The following is a 15,000-nucleotide window of genomic DNA, read 5'->3' on the forward strand; positions in this document are numbered from 1 at the left end:
CAACACACACACACACACACACGCGCGAAGGAAGAGGGGAGGAGGAGGAGGAGAGGAGACGAGGAGGAGGGGGAGGAATTGTAGGAGGAGGGGAGGAGGAGAGGACGAGAAGGAGGAGGAAGAGGGGGGAAGAGTAGGAGGAGGAGTGGATGAGGAGGAGGGAGACGAGGAGGAATTGTAGGAGGGGAGGAGGAGAGGATGAGGAGAAGGAGTAGAAGAGAAGGAGGAGGGAGAGGAAGAGTAGGGGAGGAGGAGAGGAACGAGAAGGAGGAGTGGACGAGGAGGAGGAAGAGGAGGAAGACTGTCTCACTTGTGCTCAGGTATCCTCTGAAGCGCTCCCCCAGGCGGTCCACAAACGCCGCCACGATGTCTATCCCCACCAGCGCCACCTATAGGATGCAAAGAGAAAAACACAGAGTCAGCACAGGGTTGGTCAGGCGCACGCAAGCACGTGCACACACACACACATACACACACACACACACACACTGCATTGTTACAAAGATCAGGGCGAGAGGTCACTCGGCAGGGTGAGCCTTCTGTGTGAGGGACAACGAGAGCCGGACTGGTGGAATGCTATAACCCTATAACCTCCTGACATAGGCTATGACCTCCTGACATAGGCTATGACCTCCTGACATAGGTTTACTCCACCATACTGATTGAACCTGCTCAGGGTCAGGGTCCGGGTAGATAAAGGAATGGAGACAAGAGGAAGAAGATTCCTAGGTTGGATTCCCACCAAGAACATTAGAACCTTAGGAGTTAGGGCTCTAGGCTACCTAGAACATTAGAACCTTAGGAGTGAGGGCTCGAGGCTACCTAGAACATTAGAACCTTAGGAGTGAGGGCTCTAGGCTACCTAGAACATTAGAACCCTACGAATTAGGGCTATAGGCTACCTAGAACATTAGAAGCTTAGGAGTGAGGGCTTTAGGCTACCTAGAACATTAGAACCTTAGGAGTGAGGGCTCTAGGCTACCAAGAACATTAGAACCTTAGGAGTGAGGGCTCGAGGCTACCTAGAACATTAGAACCTTAGGAGTGAGGGCTCTAGGCTACTGAGAACATTAGAACCTTAGGAGTGAGGGCTCGAGGCTACCTAGAACATTAGAACCTTAGGAGTGAGGGCTCTAGGCTACCGAGAACATTAGAACCTTAGGAGTGAGGGCTCTAGGCTACTTTAAAAGTTAGAGTGGAGGATTCCATTTTATAGTCAGAGTGCTTTGGAGAGTAACTATTCTACGGGTCTATGGTATCTATGTAAGAGAAGAGGTTATACATTAGGAACTACAAATCTACTCATCTATGTTTCAGTGAAGTAAAGTTATACGTTAGGAACTACAAATCTACATATGTGTGAGAGAGAGAGAGAGAGAGAGAGAGAAGGATGACATGATATTTAAGTCTATGTTTCAGTAAAGTACGGTTCTATAGGTTCACCAAGTCTACATGTCTATGTTTCAGTCAAGTTAGGTTCCATAGAATGTTCCAGCATTGAGAGTTTTCCACAGCGTTCCTGATTAGAATCAGATCCCATGCGGAGCGCTGCTCCTGGAATGCTTGTGTTGGCAGTGCAGGATGGAAGAGAACATTCCAGAGAAAATCCGTAAAAAATATTCTCTCTGTCCCTGAGGTTGTGACGGCAGTTATTCCCTATTTTAGTCAAAGAAGGAGAGAGAGAGAGACGGGCCAGGTAACCACAGAGAGAGAGAGGGGAAAAGAATGGGAGGAGAAAAGGGGAAAAGAAAATGGGAGGAGAAAAGGGGAAGAAAAAATGGGAGGAGAAAGAGGATGAGAGGAGAAAGAGAAGGAAGATAACAAGAAGAAAACACCCCCCAGGCCAGGCCAGGCCTCGCCTCTCCTCTCCCCTGCAGCCCCCCACAAGGCAGGGCTGCACCCAGGACCATATGGCAGCTCCATTGGAAGCGGGGGGGGGGGGACAAGGGAGGAGGAGAGAGAAGGGGGGAGATTCTGCAGACTACCTGAGCATGAACACACTCAGCAGGCCTGGGGGAGAGAAGGGGGGAGGACGGGCCATATGTCCAACCAGGTATTCCCAGGTCCCTCACACACACTAACAACCAAAACACACCATCTTACGACAGGACCAGACAGGACTGTGGCTCTGTGTGTGTGTGTGTGTGTGTGTATGTGTGTGTTCACAAACGTGTCTAACCGTGACCTTGCAGAAATATTGCCACTCTGGCTTCAGCTGGAATATGAATAATCTGATGATGAACATGGCGCTAAACTAGGCTAGGCTACGCTAGGCTACCACTAGCCTTCTTTAGCTTAGCTAGAGGGACCATCCTGACCAGCGTCACACAGCTAAACTAGGTCAGGGTTAGCCTTACCCTAACACTAACTAAACCTGTTAACCCTAACCTAACTTTAATCAATTCCATAATTCAACATCAATTTGTTGGTCAGGCATGTCCCCCTATAGTGAGTCCCCTCTGCCGGGCCGCCATTATCACTCTCTTCTGTGAGTGAGGATCACATAAAATAACGTATCACTGACTAAGAATATTTTTAGCTGGTAAATACACCAACCGTGCCTTGCTATCGTGCCAGCTGAATTAGCAATTGGTGTCTTTGTTTTTATCTAAAAAAGGATAAGAGAAAATACCCCTCTAAAATAAAACTTTGAAACTTTGAGCGCACTTTTGACGAGATTATCTGGCTGTTTCAATCAGATTAGGCCCGTTTTTTTGCTTTTTTTTTTATCAGATTACATGTCAGTCTCTCCGATAGACAGTCCCTCTTCACATCAACAATCAGCAAGGTTCTAGAATCCTCCCAATGGGGTTGTCTTGCCTTGAGTTTTGTCTGCCTTCTTTTTTTCTCTTTTTTTGCTGGTATGTTTTTATACGGAGAGCTGAAAAGGTCACTTGTTTATATTTTTTTCCCCGAAACTGGCAAAGTTTCTTTTTATATTGAAAAACATTTTCTGGTTCTGATCATAGACACATCAACGGGTCCAAGCTCTATATATATATATATATATATATTTTTTTTTAATTACTTGATTAATCACCAGAATACTTGACTATGACAATGCTCAACCGTTACAGCCCTAGTGTGGATCTGGGAACAGCCCATCTCTGCAGTCTCTACTCTAAGCCAACACACCCATAGTGAGTGTCGTGATTTGGGCTCTGCTCTGCTCTGCTCTGCTCTGCTCTGCTGAGGGGGAGGGTGGTTGGGCCGGCTCTGGTCCTGTTACAGCTGAGCACTCTGGGTTCTGCAGCCAGCAGCCCTAAAACATTCAGAGAGCGCACTAACAGCAGCCTGCAATATTAATGTCTGCGGCGTGTGTGTGTGTGTGGCGTGCGTATGTGGCGTGTGTGGCGTGTGTGTGTGTGTGTGTGGCGTGTGTGTGGCGTGTGTGTGTGGCGTGTGTGTGTGGCATGTGTGTGGCGTGTGTGTGTGCGTGTGTGTGTGCGTGTGTGTGGCGTGTGTGTGGCGCGTGTGTGTGTGCGTGTGTGTGGCGTGTGTGTGTGTGCCATGCATATGAACAGTGCCTGCTGTGATGTGAATGAGCTTAAGGGGAATCTGCTGCAGTGGGAGAAAGAGAGAGAGAGAGGGAAAGAGAGATGAGACAACCAGAGAAAGAGAGTTAAGGAGGAAGAGAGAGGGGGAGAGGTGAGAAGAGGAGAGAAAGACACAGAGACAAAGAGAGGTAAAGCAAGAGGAAGAAAGAGAGAGAGAGAGAGAGAGAAAGAGAGAGAGATTCGCCCCATGAATAAAAGAGGAACCAGCACTAAGACAATCTCCTCCCATCGACAGAACCACTCTGAGTCAGTCTATCTGGGCTTTACACACTGATCCTCTGACTCCATCCCTCTATCCTCCCCTCCCTCATCCCTCTAACCCTGCATATTTCTGCTCTCTCTCTCTCCATCCACTTCCCTTCATCTATTCTACAACCATTCATCCCCTCCCTCTCTCTCCTGCCCTCCCTCCATCTCTCTTTCTCTCTTTAGTCGGCGCTGACTCAGCATCTCCAGCCCCAGTCAGCCCCTGCCCAGTCCCCCCCCATCCAACCCTCTGGACCAACCAGGATCTCTCGGGAGACCCCCCACCCCCCCCCCCCCCCCCCTCCCCCTGCATGAAGGTCACATGGATCAGCGGGATACACTGATCCGAGCTCCGTTTGAGATGTTCCTCCAGACCGGTTACATGTTATGAATGGGGTTGCTGGGCTAAGCCGATCCTAGATCTGTTCCAGCGGAGGCCGGTGGAGGTAGAAATCGGAGGACGGCCTCATCGACCACGCGTGGTTGACACCATTCCTCATTCGGTTCGTCTCGTTACGATGTCCTCCGATTTCTGCCTCCACCGGCCTCCCCCTCATCTGTACGTAAAGGGCAACTTCTCCCCTACTAGGCGGGGCCGCTGGCTGGGCTGATCTAAGATCTGTACATAAAGGAAACTTCTCTCCTCGCTGGCAGAGGCAGAGAATAAATACTCCCAGAGGTGGGAGCACGATGACATCATTGGGTGGGGGTGGCGGGGAGTCGCCCGCAGTCCCAGACGCTGATCCGCAGTCAGTTTAGCTCGTTAGCTCCTAACCGGTTCTGGTTTGGGTAACCTGACCCCAGACCTGGACTTAGCAGACTAGGCTATTTCTAGCGACAGCCCAGTACTGTGTGTTCTTTTAGCTGGAGTCTCCTGGGCCGGTGCTGGACTGGACCACTGACTGCCCACTCTAAAAACAGCTCCTCCGTGACCTAGACTCCGACCTCTTCCCCTCAATGAGAGATTTTAGAGAGGGATTTTATTTCATTTGACGCGTTTGCTAAAATCTGAAATGAAGATGGCGATGATGTGTGTATGAAGCAGAATGTTGATGGTACCACACCCTCCGTTGGGTCTTAGGGATGGCTCGGATCCACCCTGTTGCTACCACCTACCCAGTTCAAATTCAGACTAGCAATCAACAAACAAAGGGTGGAAAATAGGGACTATGGGCAGGGGAAGGGGAAGGGGGTAGGGGTAAGGGGCTTTAGGGGCTAGGGATAGAAGGGGGGAGGGGTAGGAGCAGGGGCAGGGACTCTGGGGGGGGGGGGGGGGGGCTATAACTCATGCTAACTCAATCCCACCTCTGGCCAAAGGGATTACATCATCACCATCACTGGGTTAATCACGGTGATGACAGACGTGTGCGCTGTCAAATTATGTCCCCGTCTCTCTCTGCGGCTTGTTAATCTGGCACACAACACCACCTCCTCCTCCTCCTACAACACCATCTATAGCCCCAGGAGAGGAATACAACACTATACTGTCTGGCTCTGGTTTTCTGCAAACATCAATGCAAACTATTCCTTTACTGAGCGGAATTACAAGCATATTGCACGAAGCAGCGCTATAGGAGATCTTTTCTGGATGTCTATGTCAGATGTCTTTTTATTTTATTCTATCATTCTTCTGTCACTTTATTTTGTTGTTGTTTGTGATGTGAGCTGCTGTAACGCCTTCATTTCCCCTCGGGGATCAATAAAGCACTACCTATCAATCTGTCTAATTAGTATTCATTTGGACAAGTTCTAATGGATTCACCGGGAATAGTTTTTTTTACAAATACTTCACCTTCAAAAATTGCTGAAGGGATTTCAGAGTGCATATTTCAGATCACATAACTGTCTGGATTGAGGAGATAACTTGGCAAAGGGAACAAGGCAACATTCCAGGTGTTTTCAGAGATATGACAAAGTACACACAGACAAACACACACACACGCGCGCAAACACACACACACACACACACACGCTGCGTCTAAACAATGCTCGCCATGACCCCTCCCCCATCCTTTGCTCCAGAGCGCCCTGACAATGGGGGGACCTCAAAAACACACACATCCCACGAGAGATGGCCGTTTGAGCGAAAAAACCAACTCAAAACGTTCCAATCTCACTGAATTCCATCATATTACACTCTCTTCTGAGAGTGAGGATCACATAAAATAACGTATCACTGACTAAGAATATGTTTAGCTGGTAAATACACCAGCCGTGCCTTGCTATCGTGCCAGCTGAATTAGCAATTGGTGTCTTTGTTTTTATCTAAAAAAGGATAAGAGAAAATACCCCTCTAAAATAAAACTTTGAAACTTTGAGCGCACTTTTGACGAGATTATCTGGCTGTTTCAATCAGATTAGGCCAGTTTTTTTTGCTTTTTTAAAAATCAGATTACATGTCAGTCTCTCCGATAGACAGTCCCTCTTCACAAAGAGGCGGTGACAGCTCCGAATAATATGAGTCCTTCTTCCTCAACTGAGCCAGCTACCTAACATTCGTGAACAATAATCGTCTGTCTTTGTGACACACGACACAACTGAAACCTCTCATTCATAACATGAGGATATTTTAGTGGGTCGGGGTAGCTGTACCACTGCAGTGCACACCGCGCTGCTAGCCGCCTAGCCTTTCAATCCCGTCTCACCTTGTAGTTGCTGGAGTTGACCCATCCCGTTAGCTCGTCGACGGTTTTATCCAGCCGTGGTTTATCTTGTTCCACATCCGAAGAGCGTTGAGGGTCGTTCAGGTAGTCAATGAGATCCTGCCCGACCTGCAGCCGACGGGTTACGTCCTTCTGTACTACCTGCTGGTAAAAATAGTCCATGTTGTCATGTTCCTCCATTGGGAACAAAGTGCCGTGTGGCCAGCCGCAGACAAGAGAATAGGGGTCCGGTCAAACGGTGTGTTTTATCTCGGGGGGGGGGGGATGGAAAAGTGGTTCGCTGTGGTCGAGAGGTTGTTGAGCCGTGGAGAGGTGACCGAGTCTGACAGCGATGACAGCCCGATAAACAAACCAACCGTGTATCAAAATAGCGCGGCGAATCCGATTTGTCCAACTGCTCAACTTTGATTTCAGCCAACAAGACGACAGAGAATGGGGCTAAACTTGAATGTAACTTTCCAAAAAGTTTTGAAAAAGAGGATAGAGATCAGGTAGAATAAACCAAAGTCCGTTGTATCGAACCACAACAACGAGAGCTAGCCGACAAACATAGCTGGCTAACGAAACTAGTTAGCCCACAACACCTAGCCGCGGTAGCTCAAGTCAAGAAAGCTAACGGCTAGCTTAGCTAGTTGGTTACACAGCAGGCCCCTGATCGCCCCGCTTCGATTCGTTTTGGGATTCCATGAGCTGGAAATCTCCTCGGAGAGGTGTTGCTTGCAAATCCTATCAAAAGGAAGTTGCACCTAACTACGAGGGCAAGATCTTCGCTTCGCTCCCGCGGTCCCCTGGTTACTCTTAATCCTTGAATAATCGTTTCTGTGACAGCTGTCAAAAAAAACCCTTCCTTGCTGAAAGCCAGCGCGCCGCCGGTGACTGCAGTTTGGAAAGAGGTGCAGACGAGCAGCGAATGAAGGCCGATAGGGGTCCTCTCCAGAAACAGCCCCCTAGCCTCTATTCCCTAGACACTTACCGATCTGAAAGGACTGGATGGGTATAGGCAAAGATGGCTGCTCGTCCACCTACCATATGAGTGGGTATAGAAGCCATCTTGCTTATGACTATCCAAATCCTTTCAGATCTACACAAGCGTCTACAGTGAAGGGGCTAGGAGTTGTTTCAGTACACGGCCCATGGTCTTTTTGCACCGCACAGCTACCCAGCATTGTGCCTGATGAAAAACCTACAGAAACTCATTCATTAAGAATTTAAGGAGAAACAGTCACGAATATACAAAAAAAAAAAAAACACATCAATTTGATATAAAAGAACATGGGAAAAAAATGCACGCGTTTTATAAAGCAATGCTTCCTAGATAGCTAGAGCTGTTGAACTTGGGTTATTCCATTTATTCCTAAACGCAGGAATTATAATGTATCTGCTTGCTAGACATAGTCAACCATCACCTCATTCTAATATTACATTGAAACTCTGGCTGAAGAAATTTAAAGCACGTTTATTGATGAGTACAATGTATGATGGAGTCCAGTGTGTAGATTTGGGTGTGTGTGTGTCTGAATTATAATCTACAATGGATCTCCGGCGACATCTGGCGGTCAGGCAGGGGACCACATCATGAGGAGTAGTGGAATGAATGAACGAACACACACACACACACACACACACACACACACACACACACACACACACACACACACACACACACACACACACACACACACACACACACACACACACACACACACACACACACACACACACACGAGGCAGCGCTGCTTAAAACATTTATTTTAATAAATTCCATGGAAGAGACAGCCAGAGCACATTTACTATCAGTTACTTTTATTCATTTATTTATTCATTTATTTATTTATATTCAACATAAAACTCCTGTTAAATCAGCTGTCAGAGAGAGGGCGTTAGTATCACTGCCACGCAGTCAGTCCAGTCCGCTCCACATCCCAGCATCTGAGTGAACGCAGATACAGTACAGTTACACCTCTGTCTGGTACTCTACACACACGGCCCCTTGTCTCAACCCCACCAGTAGTCCTCCTCTGGTGCTTTACACACAGCCCCTTGTCTCAAACCCACAAGTAGTCCTCCTCTGGTGCTTTACACAAACAGCCCTTGTCTCAAACACACCAGTAGTCCTCCTCTGGTGCTTTACACAAACGGCCCTTGTCTCAAACCCACCAGTAGTCCTCCTCTGGTGCTTTACACAAACGGCCCCTTGTCTCAACCCGACCACTAGTCCTCCTCTGGTGCTTTACACATACGTTCCCTTGTCTCAAACCCACCACCTAGTCCTCCAACCCCATCTTGACTCCTTCATGAAAATCTGAAAGCACTCGATAGTATAGGTAGATACTAGTACACTTGATATTATAGTATAGTACACTTGATAGTATAGGCGGTCTGGCTTGGACAGAGCTACAGGTATGGCAAGCAGTTGTGTAAGAAGACAGTGGTCTGGCCCTGCAAGACTAATGGTTAGGCAAGTCATATGGTAGAAGCTGCACCTTGCCTTCTGGTGGCAAGGTAGAGTTCCTGCCATGTTGCTTGGACAGATTTAGACCTTTCAGATTTCCAATGGGGAGTCTCAAGAATGAAATGAATATCTGGCTCAAATATCTTCTTCCTGTTTACTACTGCAACATAATCTGTCTAATCCATCTTTACTTCCTTCCAAGTGCTCAGCGGTCAGGGGCTAGCGATGGGTTTGGAACCGGGCCTTGTGTTTGCAAAGCCACACAGTGCACAGGAGGCCCTGAGTACACGCGCTCCAGTGATGTAGCACACGAAAGCAACCTGATGTCATGAGATGCTGAGGCTCTGACCTGACAAGAGTCCATTTCTGTCCAACAGCAACAGTTTCTTTTTTTTTTGTCATTATTTCAAGGAAAGACACACATATCCCTCTCTGGACAAACAAGCAAGGACAAATACAGTAAGCACTGAAAAATAAAGAGGGAAAAAATAATAATAATAACAAGTTGTTATCGGCCTACTCCAATCTGAGTGAGAGGTTGCCATATTGTAATTTTTTTGTGTGTTTTTTTTTTTTTGCCATTTGCAAAACATTCTCTGTACAAACAGAATCGGAAACTCAAACTGAAGGTTCTCAGATGCACAAAAAAAGAAAAAACGCCATGTCGTGTCCTGTGTTGTATTTTTCTGGTTTTCCACCCAGAGTGGGCGGGATGAACGGAGTGTGTCTCATGAGGGCTTATCCCAGCATCCTCTCTGCTCACACCCAGAAGTGTCATACCCAGCGTGTCCCACAAGCCCCCTCTACTCCACCCTAGTCCTGCTTGTCCATTGGCCGTGTCCTGTGTGACTCACAGGTGGGACGCGCAGCGCTGGCGTGTGATTGGCTGAGATGATGTTCCACACAGAGTGATGCGTTGTCCAAGGGGGTAACGTTGTCCTCCAATTTTAGCTTTCGTGTGATGGCATTCCCCCCCCCTCCAGTGAAAGGAGGACCTCACCCATCTCCCCCTCCGTCCCCCCCTCCACCCGTGCTCCCCCAGGCTGAGTGCAGTCCTCCTAGTCACTTGGAGTGGAGGGTGGAGGGTGGAGTGTAGAGGGGGGGGTGGGTGGGTGTGTGTGTGGGGGGGGGGGGGTTAGGGATGAGTATTGATTCACAGTTCAGTTACAGTTTTTACAGTTCTGACAGAGAGAGAGAGAGAGAGAGAGAGAGAGAGAGAGAGAGAGAGAGAGAGAGAGAGAGAGAGAGAGAGAGAAAGAAAAACAAGCCCCCACCCCTAAGCGGAAGAAGAGGCTGCAGTGCTGATGGGTCCTACTGTTCAGTGATCAGTAATGATCAGTATTGATCAGCGATCAGCAGCATCCAGTCTGTGAATTGATCAACGACGAGTGGTATCCAGTCAGTGTATTGATCAGTGATCCACAGTATCCAGTCTGTATATTGATCAGCATTATCCAGTCTGTGTACTGATCTACCGTCCGCAGTACCCAGTCTGTGTAGTGATCAGCGATCAGTGGTGATTGGGTCCAGGCCCCCCCTCCCCCCCTTTCAAGAGTGCCCTCCTCCTCCTCCTCCTCCTCCCCCCCCCTCCCCCCAGGGGGCCCCAGGGTGGGCTCACAGCAGCAGGACCTGCAGGCAGAGATGCCCCCCCCTGGCCCTCCACTGTCAGAGGATGATGCAACAGCGACAAAGACGCTGGCCCCCGCCGTGCACAGAGGGAGGGGGCGTCACCGGGGCAAAGTAGGCGTGGACCTTGATCTCCGGGAGGTGGGCCTGTAAGAGGAGGGGGAATATTAACATTGTGTGGACACTACAACTCCCATTAGGCACTGCAGGACCTAAGACATCCCAGTCAGGTAAACTACACAGGTAACATGTCTTCAATACACAATATCACACAAGCAAGCACTTCAATTAGCAGTCATATGGCACAACTGTAGCACTTTGAGACCGTTTTTCACTGAAAAGCGCATCACAAACTCAACGTATTATTACTGTTATTAGAGAGACAATATATGAGAAGAGGAGATATGAGAGGAGAGGGAAAAGGTCAGAGAGAAAGAGAAACGGTAAACAGCAGACAGGAGAGAAGAGAGCGTGAGGCGAAGGCAAAACAGAGACAAGAAAAACAAGAAAAGGGAAAGAGAGAAAAGAGGCCCGAGGCAAAGGCAAAACAGAGACAAGAAAACAAGAAAAGAGAAGAAAAAAAAATAGAAAGAAAGAGAGAGAAGAGAAGAGGGGAGGGGAGGGGAGGGGAGGGGAGGGGAATGTTTCCCCGCGACCGCGACTGACCCGGATGCGTTTGATGCCGGCCCTGGTGACCTGCTGGCAGTCGTACAGCTCGATGCGCTCCAGGCGGTGGCAGCTCTTCAGGTGCTCCAGCGTCACGTCGGTGATCAGCGGGCAGTTATCCAACTCCACCACCGTGAGGCGCTCCTGGCCGCACGCGCTGCTGCTCAGCGCCCGGATCCCATCGTCTGTTATCAGCTCACAGTGGGACAGCGACTGGAGGGAGGAGAAGGGGAATTGATTCATTGATTGATTCATCCATCCATCCATCCATCCATCCATCCATCCATTTATCCATTCATTCATTCATCCATCCATTTATCCATCCATCCATTCATTCATTCTTTATTTATTAGGGTCTCCAATTAGCTGCCACCTAAAAGACCACTAGACTTCATGGGGTCCACAAAAAAAGACATTACAGACCACTAACATACAACATTACACATGCGATACTATGACAAGGACAAATAAGAATGACAATGACAAACAAATTGATTGATTGATTGATTCATTCATTCATTCATTCATTGGGTTTAGGACAACATTGCATCCATAACAAACTCATCTCCAGGTATGTCCAAAATAAAGAGAGAGAGAGAGAGAGAGAGAGAGAGAGAGATTGTCTGGAGGGACTGGGGGGGGGTACCTACCAGGGCTTGCAGCAGGGGGCAGTGGATGGAGAGCTGGAACAGGGTGTTATCAGTCACCTAGGAGAAAAGACAAGCTCAATCAAACCCAGAGCCACGAGCGAGAGAGATCAACAGGCTCAGACAGCATCGATCAAGCGCAGATAAACAGATCCACAAACCCTGAGACAGACTCGTTCAAACAAGGCTACAGATACAGTGACAACATCTGGGCATTCGTTTGGAAAAATGACCGATGGAATCTTACCAAAATACATTCTTCTAAGTCCATTTTTTCAAGCTCGTGACAATTCTGCAAGGCGAAGAAACAAGACAGGACATGAAAACCCTCCTGGCGTTGAATACAGTAGACAGATAGACAGATAGATAGACAGATAGATAGATAGGGAGGATAAGGAGAGGGGGAGATAGAGGAGGAAAAAACACAGATGGAGACCTAGGCAACATGGCGAGAGATAGAAATAAAGATAGAGATAGAGATAGAGATAGAGATAGAGATAGAGATAGACAGAGACAGAGACAGAGAGAGGAGAGATAGATCTAGAAGAAAATGATTGAGGAGAGAAAAAGAAGGGGCGAACCAAGGAGGCACTCACCCTGGCCAGGACAGTGAACCCAGCATCTGTAACATGAGAGCATCTCGCAGCCTCCAGGATCCTAAGACACACACACACACACACACACACACACACACACACAATCAGTTTTGGGGCACTAACTATGTAGGAAGAGATTGGTAGCTGGGAATAGTGTGAGGTATTTATGTCAGTATAATGTCAGGTCAGGAAGGCAATGTTAGAGGTCAAAAGTTAGGGGTGGGTTGTTGGTGGGTAGTTGGGGTGATTGGGGAGCAGCATGGGGGCAGTTGTGGGGATATTTGGAGCTAACTAGGGGTAACTAGGGGTCTGGATGGGGTAGTTAGGGGTGGTTAGAGGACATGATGGGGTAGTTAGGGGGCAGGATGACAGGATGGAGTAGTTAGGGGGCAGGGTGACAGGATGGAGTAGTTAGGGGGCAGGGTGACAGGATGGGGTAGTTAGGGGGCAGGGTGACAGGATGGGGTACTTAGGTGGTAGTTCTTACTTGAGTCGAGGGCAGTTGAGTCCCAGAGCAGTGAGGGAGGCGTCAGTGATGTTACTGCAGCCTGAGATACACAGGATCTGCAGCTTATGACAGCCTCTGCACAGACTCACCAAACCATCATCCGTCACCAGCTGCAGAGAGCACACACACACACACACACACATATATATATATATACACACACACACACACATATACGCGCGCACACACACACACACACACACACACACAGTCTCTACAGTCTGTTACTGGCTACAGAGAATACACACGCGCGCACACACGTACATGGATTTGGTGGTGCCAGTCTAGTGTTTACCTATTTACAGTTGAATGAGCATGCTTGGCAGATGTCCTGGTTCATCGTTAGATAATGGTTCTGTTAATACAGCACAACATAATCGTGACCAGCTTCTCCCATTTAATGCCTAATGTTCGCATGCATCGTTAACGACACACAGAGTGAGTCATCCGCTTCAGATCTTGGCCTGAGCGTAAACTCCTCGCAATGCGATTTATCTTAACTTGAGGGCATAGTAAAAAATAGCATTTTGGGTATTCTTAATGGAATCTAGGATCCGATATGAGCGATTGTCTGTCACACAGGGACGAGCAAAGCATTATCAGTCATCATTAACCGTGACGTATCTTTTGGAGTCAGATATAACGGAATACTAACTTGTGTTAATTGGTCATGTGACCACTAGTGTTGAGTTCGCTTCATCATGTCCGTTAAACGTCTGAAGTTGTACTTAAATAAATCTAGGCCTTAGTCTTATCCCGTCCTCTATTCTTCAGTGTGATTTTATTTCCAATTCTTCACACTTACTGTGCAGGACTGCATGTTGATGGTGGTGAGTTCAGGGCAGTGTTTCTGCAGGTGTTTCAGCGCGACATCGTCCAGCTGGAACAAACACAAAACCAGAGAACAGAGTCAATACACACACCTACCAATACACACACACACCGTACCAATACACAAACCTATCAATACTCACACCTATCAATACACACACCTACCGATACACACACCTACCGATACACACACACCTATCAATACACACGCCTATTAACGCACAGATCAATACCTTTGGAACAGCAGAGACTACAGAAATAAAACAAATCAATATGGACACTCAATCAATGTGGAGCAGCAGAGTGTCATTCTCTCCCGGTCCAGGAGAGAGTAGAGGACCCATGTACTGGATCTAGTCAGATGGCTGCACTTCCGCAAAGCTGCCTGAGGAGGGCGCCATTACCTTGTTTTGGACTGTCTGGACCTGTGTGTAGCCCCAGAGCAGCCATTGTGTGTGTGTGTGTACCTGTGTGCAGCCTCTGAGGAACAGTGCTCGTATCCCAGTACAGCCCCTGGCCAGAGCCTCAATGCCATCACGTGTGATCTGGTCACACCACGACAGGTTCAACGTCTCCAACATCCTGCAGCCATCACTGAGGACACACACACACACACACACACACACACACACACACACACACACACACACACACACACACACACACACACACACACACACACGATAACATTCCTCACTCAATTCCAGGCGTTATACTGAGCCCTATTTCTGCCTCCACTTGCCTCCCCTGCTGTATGTACTGTTTGGGTGTATCTTTTAGATTAGATTACATTATTAGATTGTACTTTATTGTCTGCTTGCGCAGAAATGTGTTTTGCCTCACATGCTCATAATTATTATTATTGTTGCCAGTACTGACAATAATAATCTAATTGCCCCTCGGGATTCAAAAAAGTTATACTGAATATTACATTTTAATCAATTCAATTCAATTCCATTCTATAAGTGGTCATGTCTATGAAATTAGAGTTCTAAGTGGGCGGGTCTCTGAGGTGAGGATTCTAAGTGGGCGTGTGTTTGACCTGAGGGTTCTAAGTGGGCGGGTCTCTGAGGTGAGGATTCTAAGTGGGCGTGTGTTTGACCTGAGGGTTCTAAGTGGGCGGGTCTCTGAGGTGAGGATTCTAAGTGGGCGTGTGTTTGACCTGAGGGTTCTAAGTGGGCGGGTCTCTGACTTGAGGATTCTAAGTG

At 48.0% G+C, this 15,000-nt stretch overlaps 2 protein-coding genes across 2 annotated transcripts in view; both read right to left on the bottom strand.

Annotated features, from left to right (window-relative positions):
• clasp2 (cytoplasmic linker associated protein 2) overlaps nt 1–7,302 on the bottom strand; it is a 50,452-nt gene extending 43,150 nt beyond the window's left edge. Inside the window, 2 exon segments of the mRNA XM_083685033.1 lie at nt 311–389; nt 6,449–7,302. Coding sequence (XP_083541159.1) covers nt 311–389; nt 6,449–6,646 — 277 coding nt within the window. The 5' untranslated portion in view covers nt 6,647–7,302.
• Nucleotides 7,303–10,533: 3,231 nt separating this feature from the next.
• Nucleotides 10,534–15,000, bottom strand: part of fbxl2 (F-box and leucine-rich repeat protein 2) — a 14,415-nt gene continuing 9,948 nt past the window's right edge. The window contains exons 7-14 of the mRNA XM_083684587.1: nt 14,260–14,386; nt 13,767–13,841; nt 12,941–13,071; nt 12,454–12,514; nt 12,105–12,149; nt 11,861–11,917; nt 11,211–11,423; nt 10,534–10,691 (exon numbers count right to left, since the gene is read on the bottom strand). Of these exons, the coding sequence (XP_083540713.1) occupies nt 10,584–10,691; nt 11,211–11,423; nt 11,861–11,917; nt 12,105–12,149; nt 12,454–12,514; nt 12,941–13,071; nt 13,767–13,841; nt 14,260–14,386 (817 nt within the window). The 3' untranslated portion in view covers nt 10,534–10,583. The remainder of the gene's footprint in view (nt 10,692–11,210; nt 11,424–11,860; nt 11,918–12,104; nt 12,150–12,453; nt 12,515–12,940; nt 13,072–13,766; nt 13,842–14,259; nt 14,387–15,000) is intronic.

The sequence above is a fragment of the Argentina silus genome (assembly GCF_951799395.1).
Source record: "Argentina silus genome assembly, chromosome: 14".
Taxonomy (NCBI): Eukaryota; Metazoa; Chordata; class Actinopteri; order Argentiniformes; family Argentinidae; genus Argentina; species Argentina silus.